Raw genomic sequence first — 23289 nt, 5'->3', positions numbered from 1 at the left:
AATAAAATGAATTAATTAAAAAAGAAACCCCAAACAAATTACAGTTAATTTCTGTCCAGCATGTCATTGTGCAACAAAGTGATGAGAAGCTACAGACATGCTCCCCACCTCCCACATTTCAACTAGGTTATGTGCGTCTGTTTTCTTGCAATTACCAGATATGGTTTGTTGGTGATTTAAATTCATTTCTCCTTTTCTTATTATGAACGATTTAGAATTGAATAACAACACTTGAATAAAGCCTTTAATAAATGTTGTTATAGTTTCTTCCTGTTTTTCCAGCAGCTTTGCCTGTTCTGTAGCAATTTAACTTCCAAAGCCAAATCTTCAGTAGTCAGTGGAATAAAAAATGACACTGCCTGTCCCTCATTTTCCTCTGTCCTTTTCTTTGTACAGGAAATACACACACATTTCATTTGATGCACAAATATATACCAATGTCTTGTGGTAATCCAAAGTCATTGGAATTGCTCCAGAGATAAATCTGATCCAGTTGCAACTAAAAATCTTTATTTGTAAAAGTGCACTTCATTGTAATTTATTAGTTCACCCTGGTTATCCTTGGAATTGTGGTAATTTCTCACTATTAAATATGTAACTCACTATTCAGTGACTTCACAGCACAATGAATTTTCCTGCCATCATTATCCAGCAATGTCCCATGGTACACACACCCAAAATGTCCTGTGAAAAAAAATGAGAAAGATTAGCTTTAAGAAGTAAAATTAGCTTTCTGGTATTTTCCACTGGGTAGCAATTATGCTTTAAGAAAGTGATCACACTTCATTTCTGTCCAATTCCCAACACTTGTAATATACTTCATAACTAACACATAAAGCTATCATTACATAAAACCATCATTACATAAATTGAAAACTCTATTTGCAGCATAATTGATATTTCTTGACCTAGATGGAGAGTATAAATAACAAGACTGGCGCCATAACTGCTTCATATTCTTGTTATGACTACACACACAAAAAGCATGTCAGGCCATTCCCACCATACCCTCCTGTTGGATATATGTCAGAGAAGGGCACTGGAAGGCATAGGGAAGAGGTCAGGAAGAGATGACATGACCACTGGAGCAGTGGTTCCCAGTGGTCTGCAAGCCCACTGGCTTGTACAGTCTTGATGCATCTTCAGGGTCACTGTGGGCTTACAGTCTCTCTGGGCTTGCTATTCCATGGAAAATGCTGAGTGTTAAAAGTGGTGAGTTGGCCACAAACAGTTTGGGAGTTACTCTGTCAGTCACAGACTGACTGCATCACCAGGCAGCAGCCTATGGTCTCTGCTATGGCTTAGTTCCTAGTGCAAAATATCACTAGAAGATGAGAGAAATTTGCCTCCTAGCTGATGGTCTATGAATAAACTGCCAGGGGCACAGAAATCCTTCCTGATCCTGTGCTTTCCAGTCAAGCAAATGGGGTAGTCTGCAAAGCAGGGAAACCTATTATGAGAAGTCAGCTTGACCTATTTGGGACACACAGAGAACTTTGAGCTCCAGGCACGTACACTAATTTATCCAAATCAAACTATGTACATGTAATGGTGGCTTTTCTTCATGGACATGCTATTTACTGGACACTTTAAAAGTATTAATATTTGCAGTTAGAAATCAACATAGTTTTGTTTTTATTTTTTATTTTTTTTTGTAAACTGTGAGTTCTGCAGAGAACAAGACTATCTGATTAATTCTACTAGGTTCCAGTCATAAGTGCTGGTCAGAGCCCAGTTGGCTTTGCTTTTGGCTTAGGGTAAAATCAATACAAAGTTTGTTTTATAAAAGCAACTAAAATCCCATCAGACCACAGATTGTTTGGAGCCTGGGCACACATCCTAAAGCTTGGATAGGGTGTGTCTGAAATATCTTGGATTTGTCTCATTTCTAGTTATGGAGGAGAAAATTATTAAGGTTAATTATATCGGTGTCATTCCTGATATTTTTCAACATTTAAAAAATGGGAAATTACTTAGCCTTTTCTGAAACAAGAAAAAAAAGAAGAAGGCCCACCCTTGCTTTGGGGATAAAGTGTAATACATGGAAGGGAAGCGCACTGACTGTTTCTTTGATTTGTAGCTATTTTCCTGTAGAAGAGGCTTTAGGAATATCATTTATAGCCAAGTTTTTATCAGTATGCTGATACTCAACAAGACTCCACTCATGCATGGTCTGTTTCTGCTTGGTTACTAATAGGTACTCACTAGTACAGATTTCAATAAATGCCTCCAACGGAAATACTGGCTTGGGCTATGAAAGAAAGAGGGAACATGCTTACGGAGACGTAGAGGAATAGGGGTGGTGAAAGAAAGAGAAATAGGGAACTCACAATATCAAGGACAAAAATACAGGGAAGTGAATCAGGAACTATGCATTCCTGCAGCTGGGATGAGAGAGGAATGAGGGGGAACAGAGAGCCTTCGGCAGGAAGAAACTGAATTCATCAGAGCTGGAGGAAACTTATGGAGGAAAAAGGAGTGTATGCATTTCACCTGGCCCACGAGGACTTCTACTGAATGCATTAGTGACTGCAGGAGTTTTCTGTGTCATGTAGCAACCCTGCCCACCCTCAGGCTCTGAGTTTGAGATCATTGGTGCCCCTGCCTCAGCATCCTTTGCCATTTAGGCATGTGCCATAGACTCATACAATGTTTTGTGGCAGTCTCATTTCTACTCTGCAGCTTTGTGGATCAGAAGCCCTGCCTGAGCAGTGCTGAAGAGGCAAAAAGCTTGAAAAACCCCTACCTAGACACCTTACTCAGAATGGTTTAAAACAGATTGGCAAGCAAAAAGAACAGCAGTTTGCAAGGTCAGTCGTGGTACCCACCTCTCCCTATCACTTCGCTGAAGTGCACAATCAGGCTGTCAGCACCAATAACCACATGCTGCACTTCTTTGACCAGGTCAGGATTTAAGGCACTGATGTCAATGTGGACGTTAGTTTGGAGAAGTGGACTTGCTAAATCTGAGTCTCCACTAGACAGAATTGGGGAGAGGTCAGAGTGAGGATACTGGGCAGGTCTGCACGATCCATTCTGAGAGATGCTTGGAAACTGATCTGCAAGAGGAACAGAAACTGTTATAATTCTTTCAGATTTCTCCTTGGAAAATTAAGAGCTTTATTTCATTGGTGAGCAAAGGTTTGAGTTTATCAGTTTGGAAGTGGCTTGGCTTTGCAGAAGTTTTGATCACAAAGGGAAAATGAAAATATGCATTGCTAATCTGCCAAAGTCCAGGAAAACCATGTCACTAGAAACTTATGCTTTTAAGAAAGCAAATGGCAAAACTTTCACTATTCTGACTGGATGGAATGAAGCCCTGTCACTTCTTGCCAAGTGTAGGTTATAACATTTCTAGTAATTGGGAGTAACAAGAGTAAAATGGAAAAATGACAGCGATGTGGGAGGAGGAGGTAGTGAAAAATTAAAAGACATGAAAACTTTTATTATTGTCATGTTCTAATCTGGTAGGGAACTTCATATTTCATGAAGGTTTCCAAACTGTTGGTGACTAGCTATATTTATCTAATGGTACATATTCAACCAGGGAAATGCCTAGAGGTGATTCATATCCTGTAACTGCTGAAGATAATACAGTTGGTGCTACTCATGAAAATAACATAAGCCAACTGATTTAGAATAGCAGAAATTAAAGTGTTTCAGTCAAGCAGGGACAATTTATTTGAGAAAATTATTTTTGTCAACAACATGTTGTTCAGGTATTTAAAATTGCTTTTGTTTAACCGATTTTTTTTTCTAGCATTTTGTGTAACAGAATCAAGGAACTAAGTTTAATTTGCACCAGTTTCAGTCTGGAATGATTCCAGTGCAGTCAATGAGCAGAATTTAGCCCAGGGTCAAAAAGAAACAAAGGGAATAAATTTAACAACAGAAATTATCAGATATTGTATCACAAAGAGTAAAAGATGTTGTGCAGGCTTTATATATTTATGCATAAAACTTGGGAAATGTCCATATAGGGCTGTTATTACTGTAGGTTCTGAGATAAACTCAGTGCTACTCTATCAAGAAGAAAAATACATACTCTTACATCAACAAAGCCTCATTATGTCAGAAAGAACAAATATCTGTTTAAAAATCACAGTGAAATACTCTAGCTATGGATGCTAAATAATTGTTACAGCTGCTACATGTAAATCTGCATATTTTCTAATGTTCCTGCGTTCTGGTTTGGTGGGTTTTTTGGTAGCGGGGGAAGAGCCCCAGGAATGGCTCCGGTAAGAAGCTGAGAAGCTCCTCCTACTCCAAAACCCAGTCAAAAAGCCATTAGAGGGACAATAGATGCATCTCAGCGATTAACATACGAAAGAAGCAACATAACACCTGAGCAGAGAAGCACTTAGGAGAAAAGAGCTGTGCTGGAGGAGGAAAGCGAGGAGAGCGGTGCTGGTGGTTGGTGAGGAAGAAAGGGAAGAAGGTGCCCAAGCAGAAGTTTCACTGCAACCCATGGCGAGATGGCAGCTGTCCCCCTGCACTCATGGAGGAAGGTGGTGGAACATTCCATGAAGGCGCCAGGAGGGGTGAACAAGTCCAACAGACTTAGATTTTGTGGCCAGAGGATTTGCTGCCAGTGGACTCTGACTGCGCAGCTTTGGAAGACCCCAGCACCAGGGGAGTTTGTTCCTGAAGCAGCCCGTGACTCTGTGGGAAGCCCACGGTGGAGCAGCTCTGGACCTCGTGGGAAGGACTCATGAAGGAGAGGTTCATGGAGGACTCTCTCCCATGGGAGGGACCCCGTGGAGAAGCAGGGGAGGACTGTAAGGAATCCTTCTTCCCGAGGAAGATGGTGTGGCAAGAACCAGCAGCCTGTGAACTGGCTCTAAACCCCCTCCCCTGTCTCCCTGTGCCGCTGGGGGGAAGGAGGGAGAGAAACTGGGAACAAAGTGATTTGAGCCCGGGAAGAAGGGAGGGGTGGGGTAACATATGCAAGCCCTGCTCTTTGTGTTGTCTGTGTCCTGTGTGTGTTTGAGTAGTGTGAAATTAATTCCCCCGCCCCCCAAGTTGAGTCTGTTTTGCCCGGGACCTTAAACGGTGAAGAACCTTCCTTGTCCTTTTTCTCGACCCATGAGCCTTGTCCTCCTCATCCCAGAGCGTGTGTGTGGGGGGAGTTGAGTGAGGGGCCATGTGGATGATTCTTTGTCGTTGTGTTGGGCTCAAAACCACAATATCCTGTCATTTTATTCTTTGACAGTAATTGACGTGAACATTCTTACAGGAACATTAACCGAACACACCTTCTTCTTGGGTGCACTCTCTGCTCTGCGTTGACAGTGCACAGAGGTGCCAGGATCTTTGCACAGTTTTTGTCTCACCACTTTCCCTCCTAACCAGTGACACAGGCATGCCTTTTCCTTCAGGAATCTTTCAATCAAGAAACTTCCTGTGTGAGCTGGCAGCAGCAATTATAGAATCATAAAGGAAGCTGGGAATGGGCCTGGCTCTCAAACAGCTCCATGATTGAGAACTACAAAGGTGGAATAAGGATTTGGAGTGATTTCTATTGAGCTGTATACAGCAGCACTTGAATTAGTACAAGACTATAACAAGACTAATAAAAATTGGTGATATCTCAAATATCATAATATGGTAACTCCTAATAGTTAAAGACTCTTTAATGGTAATCACAGAACATGGGCTCCACTTCTTAAAAGACATATTTAGCCTAAAGTGGCTGAATATAATACTCTAAAATGGTGTTTTAAGGCACAAAAATGTATTCAGCATAAGATTATTCTTCCCTTATGCCCACAGTCCTGAAAATGAACAGTGTGTTTTCTGAGACTTGCATCTCAGCACACATGGTCCTCCACTCAATTTGTCACAGTTTTCACATCCCTTCAGCTTAATTTTTAAAATCAACATTTCTGCATCTTACAATATGCCATTTTAAAGGAGGGGTATGAGCAGCCAAAAGAATATGAGTTTACAAAAGTCCATGTCTCTTGTTGGGCTGACAGAACTGCTTTATAATGACTGTATGAAGTCCCTGAGACTACAACCTACAGCCACTCGATGCTATCCTTAAAATAACTTTTTTAAGAGTGGATTTGTACATGGTGGACCTCCTGATAACACAAAATCTTTATGTCCACTAGCTCCTAATGAACTATGAAGCATACTTACAGAGGGGTTTTACTAATAGTATTTTATATATTCCTCCAACCTGAGCAAAAGTAAAAATCCTTTGCAACTTAACCTTGGGGAGCACGTGAGAAGCTCAGTTCAAATAGTAAGCCTGTGAACATATAAGTCCCAAACAGTACAGAAACAGACAAACCAGATGAGAAATTGAAATTAAGATACTGATCAAAATAGCTGTCATCTGAAGACATATGAAAAGCAAGATGTATAAAGTATTATCTGTACTGATTCATAACAGGGGCATACCTTCTAGAAAAGTTGATCTGTAGTCTACAGATTCACTTGAAACCATTTCTGTGGTTGGGCTTACGCTCCTCGCGCTCACCAGCCTGTCCAGGTGAGGAGTGTGCACTCTGCCATCATAGCGCACTAGGTCGCTTCCAAGATCTGAAGGGGGAGGAGAAAGAAATATTAAAACTCCCTTACATTTACCGTATGCCAACAGAAATTTAGGTATTTATTTAAGTTGAGATGTTCTGCTCTGCTGGGAAGAGGGTTAGGTTGTTGCTGAGGCAGATGTGCAGGACCCAAACTTGACCTATTTGTAGAGCAGATTTGCCATAACTTGTGTTAAAGCCCCACTCTTGGCCACACTGGAAGATCCAAGAGAGTTTCAAATCCTCTGGGGCCAGCTTAATGATCTGACTGTGATACTGCATCAGAACTAGTCCTGTTTATATACTAGCTTCCCTCCTCCTCCCCTCCCAGCGTGGCAGTTCCCTCTGGAAGGAAACTCAGCCATGGGGGCCAGAGAGGAGGCAAACTCTGGCCAAGTTCCTCATATATGTGAACAGGACACCAGGACACCACAGTGCTCTGCGTTTTGTGCAACTTTGGCACATCCTGGATGACTACAAGGTAACTGGATGAAGCTGAAGTACTCATGATTCTATGGATGTAATTTACTTGTCCCCTTTTCCAAGGCTGACTGGGGAAGAGAAGTTGCTAAGTTCTCCTAGTAGCTCAGAGTTCCTCTGAAATCCTTCTCTAGGCATAGTGTGGCCCTTCACCCAGCTCAGGCAAGAGCCAAGGGCTGAAAGACAACTAAACATTGGACTTGATTGTGAAACTTCTGCTGACAGGTTACATCAGGGCATGGCATGGCAGTTAAGCAAAGCATAAATTGAGGTAAGCTTTTAAAATCTAAGATATAACAGGATTATTTTATGGAATTTACTATGATGGACCTTTAATTTGTTTCTTCTTCCTTCTCCAGAGGAAAAACACCAAAAAGATAAAAACTAAAACTGATGTTGAAACAACTCCAGCAATTAGTCCCGTGAAATTCTGATCTTGCCGGATCAGCACTTTCCCGATAACTGTTGACAAAACTTCTTGCTTCCACTGGAAAAAAATAAAGAAAAACAATTGTGTGACGATTTCAAAAGACAAGTAAGAAGTAGATTACTAGTACTAAAGTATGAGCTGATATGTCCCGAATGTATTCAGTCTTGATTTTGTGATGCTGAACTGTGATAAGACATTGGGCGTGGAGAAATATGCTATATTGGTGTGCACAAAAGCAGATCTACATTTTAATGATTCATTACATGCCTTCAAGAGCTCTGGTAGTGACACAGTTATGTATGCACTGCACCACACACACGGCATGCACTCACGCACGCACTCTGGATAACAAGGTCCCACTGCTACCAGATGTTAACTCAAAATGCTCAATTCATACTTTTCCTCAAATGGTGCACAGAAATGTGTGAGCCTATGGATATATGGGCTCAGATGCATGTTAAAAAACAAGGCCAAATGTCTTTAATATGCATCCTTCTGGCATAAATACACTGTAACATCAAACTCTCCCTCTGCTGACAGCCTGCCTGCATTTTAGTTCCCAAGGTCACGTGAGCCTGTCCTTTGCCAGATTCTAGCTTGTCAACAGTTTAAAGAAACAAAACAAAAAACCAACCCGCAAAATCAACAACCAAACAAACACCGAGCAGCTAACAGGGAAAAACTGTTTTAGGTCACACGGCACTAGCTCAGTCAGTTGGAATGCATTTGGCCATCTATTCTCTTCCTTGCGTGGAATTCATTCCTCTGGGTACTGTAATGATGGATTTGCCCGTCAAAAGAGCAAATTTTCTTCTTCGCTGGGCAGACTGCAATTTCTGAGGCTCCTTGCCAGTAAACAAGCAGAAACCTTATTTAACCCCTTTATGTTGTGTTCTTTTCTATGTACAAAATACATGTCACGCATATCTGTTTCTTAGATGTTCAGGAACTATCACATTGTAGAACTGACTGAATGTAGTGACAGTCCCAGTTGCACATGTAAAAGTACAAACAGGTACAGAATGCAACATGTGCACAAGTATTACATGGAACAAGGCATTTACAGCTCTGGAAAACACAGACACCAAAAGGAGAGCTGCATTTAATTTTATAATTTGCCTGATAGATCCAATAAATTTATTTTGTACTTTCGAAAATAAATTATTATTAAAACAAATTAATATTGCTGTATTAATAAAGCAGATTGGTTATTACTATTTACTTAGATTGCAGTAGCACATAGGAATGCTGCTCATGGCCCAGGACCCTGTTGAGATGAATGTCATAAAGGCATAGAAAAAATAGGTGGTCACTGCTCCAAAGAGCTTACATAGACTTTGATCCTAATCGCACTTACATGACTGGCAAAGTCTCCACTGTTTTCAGTGAATCAGTTTCAGCAGTGAATCAACAGTGAATGAGAATGATCAGCAAATTTCATAGTTTAAAGTTAATCCCATTCTGCTGTGATTTTCCTTTTTTTTATATTAAAAAAAAAATTACAAAGATATTGAAGGATTTGTGTCTTATTCTACAAATCAGTAGGTCAAGTGTCTACAATTTACATTTGCAGTAGCACTCTGAATGACTCTAGTGAGATCACTTTTAGAAAAATAGTGGAATTCAAACATTTGTCCACTTGTATGACTGCATCTTACAAAAATAATTGAAATAAAATTATAAAAAGCAGACAAAAATTATTTCAGAAAGGATCTGATTCTCTTGACAGCAGCAGAATTTTTTTGCTGAAAAAAGGGCTTGTGAGCTCCAAAGTAAACCTACTCCATTTTAGCTTCATGTTTGGCCTCTTGTGTTTGGATTAATAACTATAATTTTATTTCTGTGCTTAGTTTAGGTCCTACTTTGTGCCTAAGGCTCCAGAAAGTCTCTACACAAACAGGTAATAACAACAATGATGATAATATTCCTTTTTCAATTTTCGATATTCTTTGAATTTCCATCCCAAATGAACAGGAATAGATATCTCTGTAAACACAGGCTTAGGCTTAAACTTAAAGTTTATAGGTTCAATAGTGACATTGGGAATGATAATAAAAATGGCATTAGTATCTCATATGTGGAGTAGCTGCCTCACCTCTATATTTAGCTCGCTGTTGGATTTCAGGAGATCACTGGGAACTGTGCACAGAATTGATTCCGACTGCAGGAAGAGTTTTTCACAGCTTTTATTTCCAACTTTTAGCACCTCTCCTTTAACAGCTTCTGAATCAATATAATTTCCCTTGGAAAAAAAATCAATTACATATTACATAGCCATCTCATGAAAGTTAAGGAGAAGTCCTTTTATTACTTTGGAAAATGTTTTAATGGAAAAACAATAGTGAAATAAAAGACTAATGCAAATTTACATTGCTCTGTCAATATGCATATATCAGGTTTTTTCATGTAAATGGGAGTTTGACAGACAGGCCAGAGAGGGAGAAAGGTTATGCATAAAATCTGCTGTCACTAATACTCATACAGTCCATACAGACTTCTAAAACTGTAAATGTCCAAGGGATAAATCCTGTTGGTCCTGTTTAGATTTTTGCATAATCTGTGCAAGAAAGGAAGCATTATGTGATCCTGTTGTTTATAAAAAACTGGCATTATATTATCCACAAGCTAAAGGCATCTCAAACATTTTGTTTTGCAAGTGGTTATGGTAGAAGGAGTGAAACTTTCAAAAAGAACTAGTTAATTATAATAATAAAAATGCAAAAAACTGTTAACATCATGTTTCACAGACCAAAAAGGAACAAACCCTGGTGAAGCTGACAGCATAGAAAGTGTACTCCTTACTCAGAAAACCTGCTTTCACCATCTCAGACTTGGATGAAATATTTTTCTTTCTGATATAGTGTCCAAAGGACAAGTTCAGGATCTTTTGTGTTCTGGAGTGCATCAGTATTTATGAAGCTGCCATACTGCATTTACAGCCAAAATTAAGATGAAAGAACAGACATATTAAGTGGGAGTAAAAGGGGAGAACGAGGATGGGGAGTAACACTAATACAGGCTATTTATGTGGGCTGGATCTAGGAGTTTGGGAGGGAGTAAGGCATCAAGGCTGATACTGCAATGAGGCCTCATTTACTGGAAAGAAAACAAGAATCCCATCCTGAGGGGCAAAAAAATCTTACTTTGGAAGATATTCTGGGTCTCCTGCAGAATTAGACTGAGCCCTGGGAAAAGGTTAACAAAAACATAGGAGAGCCAGTTAAACATCCTGTTTTCAATAGGATGTTTAACCCACACCCCAGGTGAGTGCTTCTTAATTGCTGGCCAAAAAAGTCCATTTAACACTCTATCTTCTGGCTACCTGGAGTCATTCTGTTTGGTGTTATTAAGTAAATATTCAATGGGCCAGGGAGAATGTGATTCATGGCTTATTGCTTGTTATGATGGAGGCTTGCTACAGGCTGTGAGCCAATTCATGTTCAACTATTTGTTTTGAATCATATAAATTGAAAGACTTGAATTTGAGTCTTCCATCTTCAGGGTAAATGTACTATCCTGGAGAATGTGGCTGGGCAGCTTCTTTTTCTTCTACACCAAATCTTAGAAATTTTCTCCATCAAAATTGATGCTTATCCAAGGGGAAAAAAATCATACTGACATTTCCTAAGGTGGTCCTTAGTTAGGTATAAGGAAGACAGTATGTTTTACTTACTACCATCACATTGCCATTAATATATTGTAGTTTCAAATATATTCTATATACTATCTCAAAATAGAAAGTTTCAGAACTCTTTCAGCAGTAGTTTTGCTATTCTAAGGACCATAAAATTTGCCTATCATTGTAAGAAAATGAGGAAACTGCTCTGAGAACTGGAAAACAGTGTTTTCTATTAAAAATGTGTATTATCCCCTTTTTCCTGAGCAATGCCCTTGCACATAAGCTGGAGAAGCTTGTTACTGGACTGAGTAGCTGTTGCAAACCAATCTGATAGATTAACTACCTCACAACTTCAGAGAGATTGTAATAATTTGGGTGAAAGTCTAGAAGCAGTAGAAGGACCACAGACCAAGGTGTAGAAATTTTGAGATTGGTGTAGGAAGAATTTTAAAGGTTCCTAAGCAGAGTGGCTTGACTTGGCAAGAAGGAGTAACTGCAGCTGCAGAGCTTCCACTTCAGCTTGCTCAGAAATACCAGGGTTTCTATATTGCACTCTCTTGGACCAGACATTGAGAGAAACATCTTTTTCTATGTGGAAGAAGATTGAAAATAGAGTGACCTATAAATAGACAAGAGTTCCATAAGATTGTCTCATAAAGAATATCTTGTACTGGCTCAGGAATAGAGTAGGACATTTAGTAAGTCTTGTTCTACACTTAGTTTTAGGACAGATGTGCCAAAAGAAAACCAAGACCTCAAATGTGATGTGTAACATGAAATTACAATTGTGCTACTTGTTTTGCTAGTGTAAGATTTATATTTCTAAATAGCCTTTAGTCACCTACTGGCCCATTCCTAGGCCTCCTCTGGAAGCATGCACACAGACTGTGCACTGGCTTGGCACGTGAGCACAACCCCTGACTAGGCCAGGCCTCTGGCAGACTGAGGTAAGAAGCTGTTTCTTTCCTTATTTATCAGTTGTTGTTTTTTGTCTTTGTTTCTTTGTTTTTTTCACAGCTAGGACACACTGGGCTGTCAGCAGGCCAGCTTGCAGGTCTGGGCCTGTGGCTCCTGCGGACGGCAGCAAGTAGACTCTGTCCTCTTCAGCAGACTCAGGTTCTTGGTTGTACCCAACAGCAAAACACCAGATTTCTCCTGCCCTGAGAGCTTCCCAAGTCAGTGGGAGATGGGAACGCTTCTGAAGTGGTATCTTCATGGTGTTGAAGAAGAGAAGTGCCTCAAGCCACTTTGCCATGACCCCTCTGGCTGGGGCATGGTGGGCACTGAGAGACTTCAAAGAGCCACATACTTGGCAGAGGAAGACAGTGATGATGTGGGACCTTGAGAGGCTCAGTAGTGTGGAAGACAAAAGGGCTGGCACTAAAGACAAGAAGGGCTGACATTCATGGCATACAGTGCCCTGACTGTGTTTTAGATAGGAGACTTAATGTTTTCTTGTGTGTAACATTTTCTTACAAAAACATCTTACAGTCATCAGGGGAGAAACCAAACAGAACCTTTCAATTGGTACCCACTGCCATTTGAGGAAAGCCAAATAATGTCACACTGGATTAGTCTGATTGAAAAACTTGTGATAAAAACTCCCTCCGCCCCTCTGAAACTAATTAAGAAAAAGATAAAAGAACTTTGGTTTGGTAGAATAGACTGTTCACTGAAGCAAGCTGCCATTTAATTTCATGCTGAGTTTGCTTAATTACTGCACAAAATATGACCATGAGGCATGTAAACTTGTGTGTGGGTATTTTTGAATGTGGGTATGGGGCAAGGGAAAAGTGTTGCCAAAATGGCTTTTGGATCTTTTGGCTCATGACTATAATTTCTGAATGTTGCCTCAGTGTTTTGGTAGAAGCATCCCACTATAACTAATTCTATTTAGAGTAAGATGTTATATTGAGGCTGGTTGATGCTTTGTTCTAGGACACCAGCTTTCATTATTGTTATTCACCAGTTAGTTGCCAGGAAATAACCAGAGCATTAGCCTTAAGTAGACATCTGCCTTGGGTGCCATGACTACAGGTGACATCAATGATACAAAACTGTGACTTTGGTCAGTTATCAGTAGGACGGTCCTCAGCCAGGCCTTCTCATCTGAATGGCTTCTTCCCAGCAATAAATAGCACTAGGGATTCTCCTTAGGGGACAATAAAAAGTTCAAGAGTAAAAGAAACAAGAGAGTTAAAAACCACAAAATCTTTAACCTCAGCCCCTGGGAAGATTATGGAGCAAGTCCTCATGGAAGCTTTTCCAGAGGAAGGACAAGAATGCAATTGGGAAGAGCCAGCATAAGTTCCTAAGGTAGGATTTTGCCTGAGCAGCCTGATTGCCTTCTGTAGAGTAAGGGTGAGTACTGGACAGTATTTACCTTGATTTTAGTAAGATTTGTAACACAGTATTTCCTAGCATTGAAAACAACTTGGGATTATATGGACTGGCTGGCTGGCTGGCTGGCTGGCTGGCTGGATAAAGTGGGTGACAAACTGGCTGGCCATCAGCTCTACTCAGCACTTGTGAGACCACACCTGGTGAACTGTCTAATTTTGAACCCCACTGACCAAGAGAGATACTGACAAACTGGATGAAGTACAGAAGAGGGATACTGAGCTAGGAAGGGAGCTGAAGCACAGGAAGCACAATGCAGGGCTAGTGGAGTTTTTTAAAGCTGTAAAATCTCCATTCTTGGAGATTTTCAAAACTCATTTAGACAAGGCATAGGCAAACTGACCTAATTTTTACCATAGCCCTGTTTTGAGCAAGGGGTTTAGACTATGAAGACCTCCAGAGGTTCCTTCAAATCTAAGTTATTCTATGATTCTTCTCAAATTAGTCTTCTTTCCAATCGTTTGATATGCATGACCTGGAAAATACTGGAAAACACTGCTGTCACTGCACAGAGGCACTGAGCCATGCAGAAGCTATATATTCCCAGCTCTCCGTTGACCCGCATACCAGAATTCTTTCTAGCATTTCTCCATAACTGAACAGGAGAATTGCTCTGCATTGAGCAAGGGGTGATTGTACGGTGAATAGTTCCAAGTAGCAAAACAAAATAAAAAAATAAAAATCAGACTGATTATTCTTTGGAATTTGCCTAAAACACTTTGTGGAGACATATCAATATTCAGAGAGTTTAACTGGAATACCTCATGGCTGACAGAGGCTCTGAAGTAAACCTCTGATTTTCTGGAGCTCAGAGGCTGGCCCACTGGACCATCTTGGAGTCAGAGACCTCAGGGCTTCAAGATTTCATGACAGTCATATGGGAAAAGAGTTTTGACTTACAGAGCTCTGGAGGAGCTATGCAAAGAGATGACCCCAGCATTAAGGCTGGTTCTCTTCTGTAAAGCATTTTTAATAGACTATAGATTATATAAATTACATATATTATATACAATTTACATGTAAATAATAATAAATTTTCATAAACATTAATTGTAAATTAGAAATACCTGTATTTATACTGTTTCAATTTGATACTTTAAATCAGAAAAGCACTAGATTTCAAGAAATCAGACTCTCACAAAATGTGTTTAACTTTCTCCACAGCACACTAGAACAGAGCAGGCAGCTTGTGAGGGCCCCAAATTCCTAAGAGATGTTTCTCAGTGTGATGTAGGCCATTTTTGTACTCTTTTAACAGGCAGTCAGCATCAACTTTGCATTTTTCATGGATCTGTAAATATTTAGGCTGCAGTGGTGACTGATCCTCATGAGTGAATTTGTGCACAGGACAGAGCTTCCCTCAGCTCTAGGGAGCCAAAGCCACTAGGTCACTTTCTAAAGGCAACTCCAAATCTTTCATGAGGAAGGACATAAAACCATGTGACAGTGAGAATCAGGACATGTGTGCAGAACACAGACTTTAGGTTCTGGGTGGCTGGCCATGTTTAATCCTAAACTGGTGATGCAGGTTATTGCAACTGGAAGCTGATGTACTGTGGTCCTCCCAAGAAGATAAGGAAAGCACCTCTCCCACCCAATCTGGTGCAAACAATCACTCTGGTATGTCTTTGTTGTCAGCTCTGCATCTTTTAAGTTGTGACAGCTGGGGGTTCAGATGAACACAGTAATGAACACACATCTCTCTCTGCCCTTGCTTCCTTGGGGCTTCCCTTATTTCATCAAAGTCTGTGTTCCACACTACACTGCTGATGTGCGCTTGCAAATAATTGAAAAACTTATTTCAACATTTCTTACCTTAATTTCCAGAATATTTTGGTTGCCTCTTGAGATGAACACTGGCTTTTCAAAATGCTTAAAAACAGGATTATTTACATAATCAAAATTGAAGTACAAAGAGCTGACACCATCAAAAAGAAAGAAGACTTTGGTTACAAAGGGTGGTTGGAGATTGAAGGCTTTCAGTGAAGGCGTTGTACAGCAGATGATCTCTGAGCTAGAGCGGTGGCTACATGCCTATAAAAAAGAAAGAGGTAATTGCAGTAAGTACGTGCATAGGAAGTCACTGATGAACATAACTGTTCTTTAACAATACACATATAATTAAAAAAAAAGCACCAGGGGTCTTGTTCTTCTTTAACCAAAGCAAAATCTTGATCAGTGCTACACAGTGTTTATTTAGAGCTGAGAGAAGAGTATAAAAGCTCCATGTCAATGGTGTTTGCACTCTTGTTGAGGAAATGTTCAAGTAAACAAGCTTCCTGGCCTGATTGTTCCCAGCACTTTTAAAGTAAATATTTTGCAGATAATTAATGGAAAACAATTTCCAAAGCCAAGGACCATGAGGAGGCTATCCTGATGTACTGAAGCTGTACTGGGACACAAAGTAGCCATAATTCAGTTTATCCAGCCTATGCCAGAGTGACTGCCACATGGATTTCTCTTCCTTTTACATTACCAAAGCAATAGCAAGAGACCAGAGAAGGTAAAAATAGGGCCAATGAATCTGACTGAAACAGTGGAAAACAAAAGTAAAGCACTGCTTACCCACAGCATAGTTGAGCCACTATGTTTCCAGAAAGACACTATGGATGTTGAGAGAAAGTGCTTTAAAGTCTAAGCGACCAAGGGATTCTGGGCCACAAAATCTCAGCAAAGAGTATCTTCTTTCAAAAAATGTACGTATTATGCCCTAGATGTGTGGCATTTAGTGCTTAGGTACCCAGGTGTCATGCAAGTTCCTCCTGGGAGTGTTGACTGGGGTGTACTTCATGTTATATCTCCTTGGACCAGTGGAGAGGAGATGTTTGCGCCTCACTACAGGAGCCACCTGACAACCAGTGTGAAGCCATGCTTGCCCCTCACTCTGCCATTATTCCTCTTGAGGGCCTGCCTGCTCCAGAGGTCCTTCCCAGGGGAAAGCTGCTGGTGAACCCTACACTGCCAGAGCATGCTTTGTGCTGTGGGGGTGCTTTCCTCTATCCCAAACAGCTTTGACACAGGACTCACGAGACAGACAAGATGGACCCAGCTCCTTCCTAAAATGACTCCTGTGTTGCAAGCAAGAACAGTGAGAATTTGCTGGTAGCCTGATCTAAAGCTGGTTTTAGGCAGTTTACAGGGATAATATGAAACCTTACAGATGGGATTCATCCAGGCTGCATCAAGACACCTGTGTTGGAGTTAGTTGTCTAAACTGCCTTTATAGTCAACAAAGGGAAACAGGCCCACCTAGACTGGGATGCATCTGATACATTTTAGTCAACAGCTTTAATTAGATTAATGGTGCTTTACAAGGGTCGACTTATCTCTCGACTGTGAAGGTTTCTACATGACTAATTTGATTATAATGTCAACAGCACATCTACAAGCATCGATGGGAGGCACGATGGGTGCTGGGCAGCCTCACACAAAGTGCAGAGTGGCTTGTTTGTGATTGTATCGTGTAGTCCCTTTGCTGTGCCTCCCTTTCATGCTGCCTACTGTGGATATGGTTGAAGGACTTCTGGCATAAACAGAGTTGCTTCACCTCCACAAAAGTATTTCTCTTGTAACTGTATAAGCCTTCTACAAGTAGTTGCCTGTACACTATGCCCTAACAGCAGAGATGACACTTTTTTTTTTAAATAACTAGAGTGGCTGACATGTGGCCTAGTAAGAATGAGGCTTAGCTCCTAGTCATCACAAATCTCTAAATTTGCTCTACTAGAAATTTCCCTGGAAAACCAACAGTGCTGTTGAATACCTTTGCACATCTAGAGGAAGCAAAAAAATACGTATTTTCCTCTTTCGTTCTTCAAATTAAATTGGTTGTCATTAGCTTCAAGCTGTGCCATGGGAGGTTTAGACTAGGCATTAGGAAGAACTTTTTCACTGCAAGGGTTGTCAGACATTGGAACATGCTGCCCAGGGAGGTGGTTTAAACACATCTATGGATGTGTTTAAAAGTCGTCTAGATGTGGTGCTTGGGAATACGGCTTAGTGCTGGACTTGGAAGAGCAGGGTTAATGATTGGACTTGATTTTAAAGGTCTTTTCCAACCTAAGTGATTCTGTGATTCTATGATTCTATAAAATGCTGCCTGAAGGAGCTGGAAAATTAGTTTACATTTGTTTCTAATATGCTAAATTAATGCAATGTCATTTTGCTATGTTTCAAATCAGTGACATAACTATTCAAACTTTATCAGTTATATACTCACATTAACTTGAAAAGTGAGATTAAATTAGCTATGTACAAATCAGCACTTTTTCTTATATGTTTCTGTGCATAATATAGTGAAATCCTGAATCTGCCAAGGGAAACATTTTCAAGTCTCTGAAATAGAACACTAGAGCTTTACTACAAGAGTTACATGTCTGTGAGCTGTGAGTTGGTCAGTTAAATAACTTGGTGCAGCTCTCAGTGATGCAAATGAAACTTGTACCTGTGTAACTAACAACCTGGTTAGGTTCCCAGCACAAACTCAGAAATAGTTGTGCATCACCCATGACAACAAGGTAATCTGTGGGATGCAAGACAAGGCAGAATTTCACTCCATTTGCTTAAAATATTAGACTGTTCTTATTTTGAGTACCTGTTATACACCATTTACCACATCTCAGGCTTTGTTGTATCATGTGGATCTATAAATTAATTTGAATCAGTATGGTATTAATAAGATCACAGAATCACAGAATCCTAGGGGTTGGAAGCGACCTCAAAAGATCATCCAGTCCAACCCCCCTGCCAGAGCATGATCACTTAGAGCACATCACACAGGAACATGTCCAGGTGGGTTTTGAATGTCTCCAGTGAAGGAGACTCCACAACCTCTCCGGGCAGCCTTGGCAGATGCAACATTAGTATAATGTATGCTCAAGCCATACTTTTCCATGACACATGAATATTCAAAAAGTTATCTATCATATTGTGTCGATTCTAAAAAGGGATTACTATAGATATATAATTATAAAACCAAATATGTCCCAGGTATTCATTATATTTATTTGGTTAATGCAAATTCATTAGACTTTTTATCTACTGTAGAGTAGTAGTGTCTCTTAAATGAATAGCAGTGGTATTCGTAACTTTGTTTGTGGCTATCTATTAGAATCAGATACTTTACTTTATCAGGCTGGTCTCTGAAGAGGAAGCTTTCAGAAAATGATAAAAATCTAATAACACTCTTTGGAGAAGATGCAATGTGACTGATTGGTAAGGTCAAGAAAAATCTCATTTGCAATGCCCTTATTGCTACATGATTTGACATGACATTTTTACCTTGAAATTGGTTTTAGCAATTGAAGAATATGACGGTTTAGTTTTCAAGAAATATTGGATTGAGGATCTATAAGAAAGAAACCCTAATTCAATCTATTGCCTTCTCAATTAAGATACTGCCTATCACCCAGCACCTTCAACTTTTATTTAATTAGGCTTTAAAGTACATTCACTTTAAAAGCTAAGCCTACATTCTTCCTTTGACTATGATCTACATCTGAAGACAAGAAGGAAGAAAAGATGTAAAAGTTATGGAGCATTTCACAAGCATAAGTAAATACTATACCCCAAAGGGAATAATAATCCATTGCAGAATGCATATGACTCATCACTTAAAGGTATGTATTCTTGTTTCATTTGTAAAATATGACCCTTGAGGCAATTAATTCAAACCTGACCTACAGAATCTGAACTTTGGTGCCCAATTCAATTTTTTTCATCTGATAGAAAAACAGGATAAGTATGAGGGAGGATCTCTGGGCTCCAGAGGTCTCCCAGAAGCTGACCCAGATAAGAGAGGGGCAGCTGGATGTATATTGCAGGATCTGTAGCCGTCAAAAGGGAGAAAAGGGCCAATCTTTCCTTTCATAAAAAGTAAACTTTTGGAGTTCCATTGTGGAATGAAAGTTGAATTAGGTTAAAGACAGACTGGGAGACTCTCCAACCATCTTTGCCAAAGAACAATTTCTCAATAGAAACAGATGAGAATTCAGGTCTGACTTGAGGAAAGCCCATTCAGAAGACTTTTCTGTGTACTTGAGAATCTGAGCAGTGACACTCAAGCAGACTATCTTGAAGATTTTTCAGAGAACTCATTGGCTTTTGCTGCCATTTCAAGTGGTGCCATGAATGGTGCTAATGTATCGGTAGCATTTTTATTCTAGTTATCTTCTTGGGTGAAGTCATGATGATACTTCCAGTCTATCAGATCAGTGCACCAGAAGGTAGAGAAAAACCTCTCTTGCTCCTGGGTCTGAGACCCACCCCTTTGCACAACACAACCAGTATGGACTGGAGGCTAAAGTCCTCCCTGGGCTTGGGGTGGTCAATGTACCTGCTAGCACCACATCACTGCCACCCTGGTGATTTCACAGCATGGGCTTTTCCCTGGCACCCCCTGCTGCACTCTTTCCTTAGCAGTAGATGTGCATGAGATGCCAAATTGGTACAGAAAGAAAGGCCAATGGTTCCCCTTTGTGAAGGAAAATCTTTGCTGGACTTCTGTGGCAGCTTTATGTCACAGAATCAATGCAGACAGAGGATCCAATCCTGAGTGTCTTTGGACAGGTAGTCAGGGATATCTTCAATAGTCACATGCACATCATCCAGAGTTTCCAAGGAAGTTCCTTTATCATTATTTAATAAATCTAACGTAGACACTTGCTGATGAGCTCTAAGCATTTTAATGAGTATTAGGAAAATGGATTGTTTTATTATTATTATATGGCTTATAATTATAATGTCATATATAATAATATATATAACAGTGTATAATAATATATAATTATATACAATAATAATTTATAATTATAATCTGTATTATAATATGGATTATTTATTATTTTAAAATGCCCTAATTCCTGTAATAGAGCAGGAAATGGCATTTAGCAGGGAGAAATTAAAAAATGCTAAAGATCATTCAAGAGATTACTTACTGAAGAGAAAATGAAAAGTCTGTGGAGATGATCTTGTGTAGCTACATGGTCAGCTGTTGGAGGTCATGCATTAAAAGGTGCTTCTCCCTAGTTTTGCAACCTTGGATATCTTCAGACATCCATGTTCAGAAGAGATTAAGCAGTAATAACACATATCCAAATTAATTAATTAAAGGAATATTATAATTGTGACAGCAAAGGATCCCTGAGAGACCACTTGTTCAATATTGAGGAATCAATGCAAAGTACAGGCTTTCAAAGATAAAATATTTGCTTCATGTGCTTCAGAAGGAGAATCATCTAGCACGACTTATAGCAGAGGTTAGAAGACACTTATTTTGTAAACAGGCTCCTAACCAAACACCATTCCAAATGGTACAAAGCTTTTTCTATAGGCACAATGTAAAGTGAAAGGAAGGAATGAGGTGCTTCCCTACTTATGTACCTCACACAGGAACTGGATGTTTGAGCTGAAATCAGAGAGTTTGTGTATCCTTATGCATCATCTAGAGCTGTTAGGAATTCATGCAGCACTGCCTAAATTGATGTTTTTTGTTCCTAGTCCGAACAAATGGTCAAAAGAACTAATGAAACAGAAATGTAAAAAGACATTGCAAGTATTGAAACATATGGTTCCATAGTTCTAGAATACTTTTTCATTTGTTGAAATACCAAATTCAAAGAAGGTAAAATGTATTGTTTTGATAATGTTAAAATGGAGCATAACATAAACACAACTAGTGTGAACACAGTATTGAATAATTTTAAGAACATTTAAACAAATATGAAATAAAAATGATCAAGGGGATGCAAGACATTTTTGCCTTATAGAACAAAAAGTTTAAGAAATACTTGAACTTCAAACATGAAAGTTGAAAAGCTGTACTTATATGTTTCTTCTGTGGGGACTGGCATATTGTCCCCCAATCTTTTCAGTCTCTGTGAAACAGCCCTTCTTATGGGGAGTTGTTCCAGAAAAACTGTTTTACCAGTTGTACCACTCATCTCTTGATGGAAAGACTGGGATGGAAAGAAACAGGCAGAGAAGAGTAAAAGCCCCAGGGCACATCAGCTGGCTCTGCTCCCTGAGGCTTTGGGATGCAGAACAACCTCAACAGCCCCTGCTGCTTACAAAAGTGACCCTCAGCACACACTGCAATTCCATCAGGGCTCTAGGCCACAATTAAGCCTAAGGGAGTGAATTAAAGGTCTGGGGACAGATAGCTGACAGAAAAAGGTGAGACCTCTTTTAAATTAGGCACTACCAGTTTTAGGCAAATGGCAGAGGGTCTGGGAGGTGGCAGAATGAACAAGGAGAGCTCTAGGAAACAACACTTATCTGGAGAGTTTTGAGTAGTTTAGTTTGTTTTAATTGGAAAAGAGAAAGGCTGAATCATAATGGAGTGCAAATATGTAAAATTAGCAGGAGAGACTGGTAATCTGTTGTTTGTGTCCACTGAGGGTTAAACAAGAAGATAGCTAATTAGCAGCTAGGATTTGGGTTAATTATTAGAAATAAGTCTTTCCAAACCACTAGGTAAGCAGGTAGAGCAGCTCTCTCCACAGCTTGTTTAAGCAAGGTTGTGAAATTTCTTTCACAAGGAGTTTTAATAACAGCCTAGACAAATATCTGTCAGGCAGTGGTCTGGGTACGTTTGCTCCTGCCTCAGGGAAATGGGCCAGGCTAGGTCTTTGTGGTCCCTCCCAGCTGTACTTTCCTTTGATGCTTTGGGATGTGTTTCAGTGCTGGCTTTGGTTTTCCCAAGAGCCAGAGTTTCTGAATGCTGACAAAAGCATCTTCTTGGAGGAAGGTGGTGAGAGAAAACTGAAAAGAAAAAATGCTTAAATAACAATTAAAAAAAATTCTCAGTTAGCTCTCCTCTCAAAATAAGGAAGCAAAAAGACATATAAACTCAGCTATAGGGCTTTTGGATCATTTTGGCTTGCATTGTACTGTTTGTCTGGGTTTGGTATGTTCAGGACCACAACCTGTTTTCTGTTTTATAAACAAGATAGCAGGTCACCGCAGTGCTCTGGATCCCTGCTGGAAATAGATTGTCATTGTTGTTTATTTTTGTGATGACTGAATGAAAGTTTGTTTTTTTGGCATATCGCTCATGTACAGGGCCCAGAACCTCCAGCACAGGATGGCACAGGATGCAATCATAGGCATCTCTGCCAGCCATTTCCTCAGTTACACAGTGCAATCTTGTTTTGCCACTTATAAATCTTCCCCTTCTTCCTGAGAACAAATATTCTTCCTTGAGAAATAAGCTTGAGGTAATGACTAGTGTCAGAACAAATGGCAAGAAGAGCTGGGCTGCCACAGAGGCAGGGAAAGCCACCAAGTGCTAGAAACCTTTAATTTCAATAGAGCAAAACATATTACTTGGGCAGTGTCAAAGTATAAAACACTCTGGATTATATTCTCTTTGAGGCTACATTCCAGACTTTGTGCAGGGAGAATGAACTTGTGTACAACTGCTTTTACACTGCGGCAGATTCTTAGAGATCAGCACTTGTGGGGAACAGATATCCTCATGGAAAAGGAGTGTCAGACCTGCCTCTTCTTGTGTGTTGGCAAATATCATGCACACTGCAAGCTATGAAAAGAAAAAGAAGAGGGGAGATAATTCTCACTGTCTATGTCCATGGTTTTTTTTCAATAGCAAGTTAAAAGGCAGGATGGCAGCAAACCACTACTCAAAGGAAAGGTTGCTCCCTGAGATTTGGGGGAGAAAGTAAATTCTGCAGTGTTCATTGTCTGGAGTTCTCAGTCACTTTTGGACAGTGGATTTAACTTTTTCTTTAGATCCTTTAAAATCTCTGCAAATTCTGAAGAAGCCCCATATATTTGGCAAGCAAGGTATGCAGAATTAGGGTCTG

The 23289-nt window shown here is 40.0% G+C and overlaps 1 protein-coding gene across 1 annotated transcript in view; it reads right to left on the bottom strand.

Moving 5' to 3' along the window:
• Positions 1 to 23289, bottom strand: part of MET (MET proto-oncogene, receptor tyrosine kinase) — a 91239-nt gene that overhangs the window by 7466 nt on the left and 60484 nt on the right. The window contains exons 11-16 of the mRNA XM_051617152.1: positions 15284 to 15502; positions 9545 to 9691; positions 7350 to 7506; positions 6409 to 6549; positions 2829 to 3059; positions 604 to 684 (exon numbers count right to left, since the gene is read on the bottom strand). Coding sequence (XP_051473112.1) covers positions 604 to 684; positions 2829 to 3059; positions 6409 to 6549; positions 7350 to 7506; positions 9545 to 9691; positions 15284 to 15502 — 976 coding nt within the window. The remainder of the gene's footprint in view (positions 1 to 603; positions 685 to 2828; positions 3060 to 6408; positions 6550 to 7349; positions 7507 to 9544; positions 9692 to 15283; positions 15503 to 23289) is intronic.

Source organism: Apus apus, chromosome 1 (assembly GCF_020740795.1).
Source record: "Apus apus isolate bApuApu2 chromosome 1, bApuApu2.pri.cur, whole genome shotgun sequence".
Lineage (NCBI taxonomy): Eukaryota > Metazoa > Chordata > Aves > Apodiformes > Apodidae > Apus > Apus apus.
This window is presented reverse-complemented; position numbering and strand designations above follow the sequence as displayed.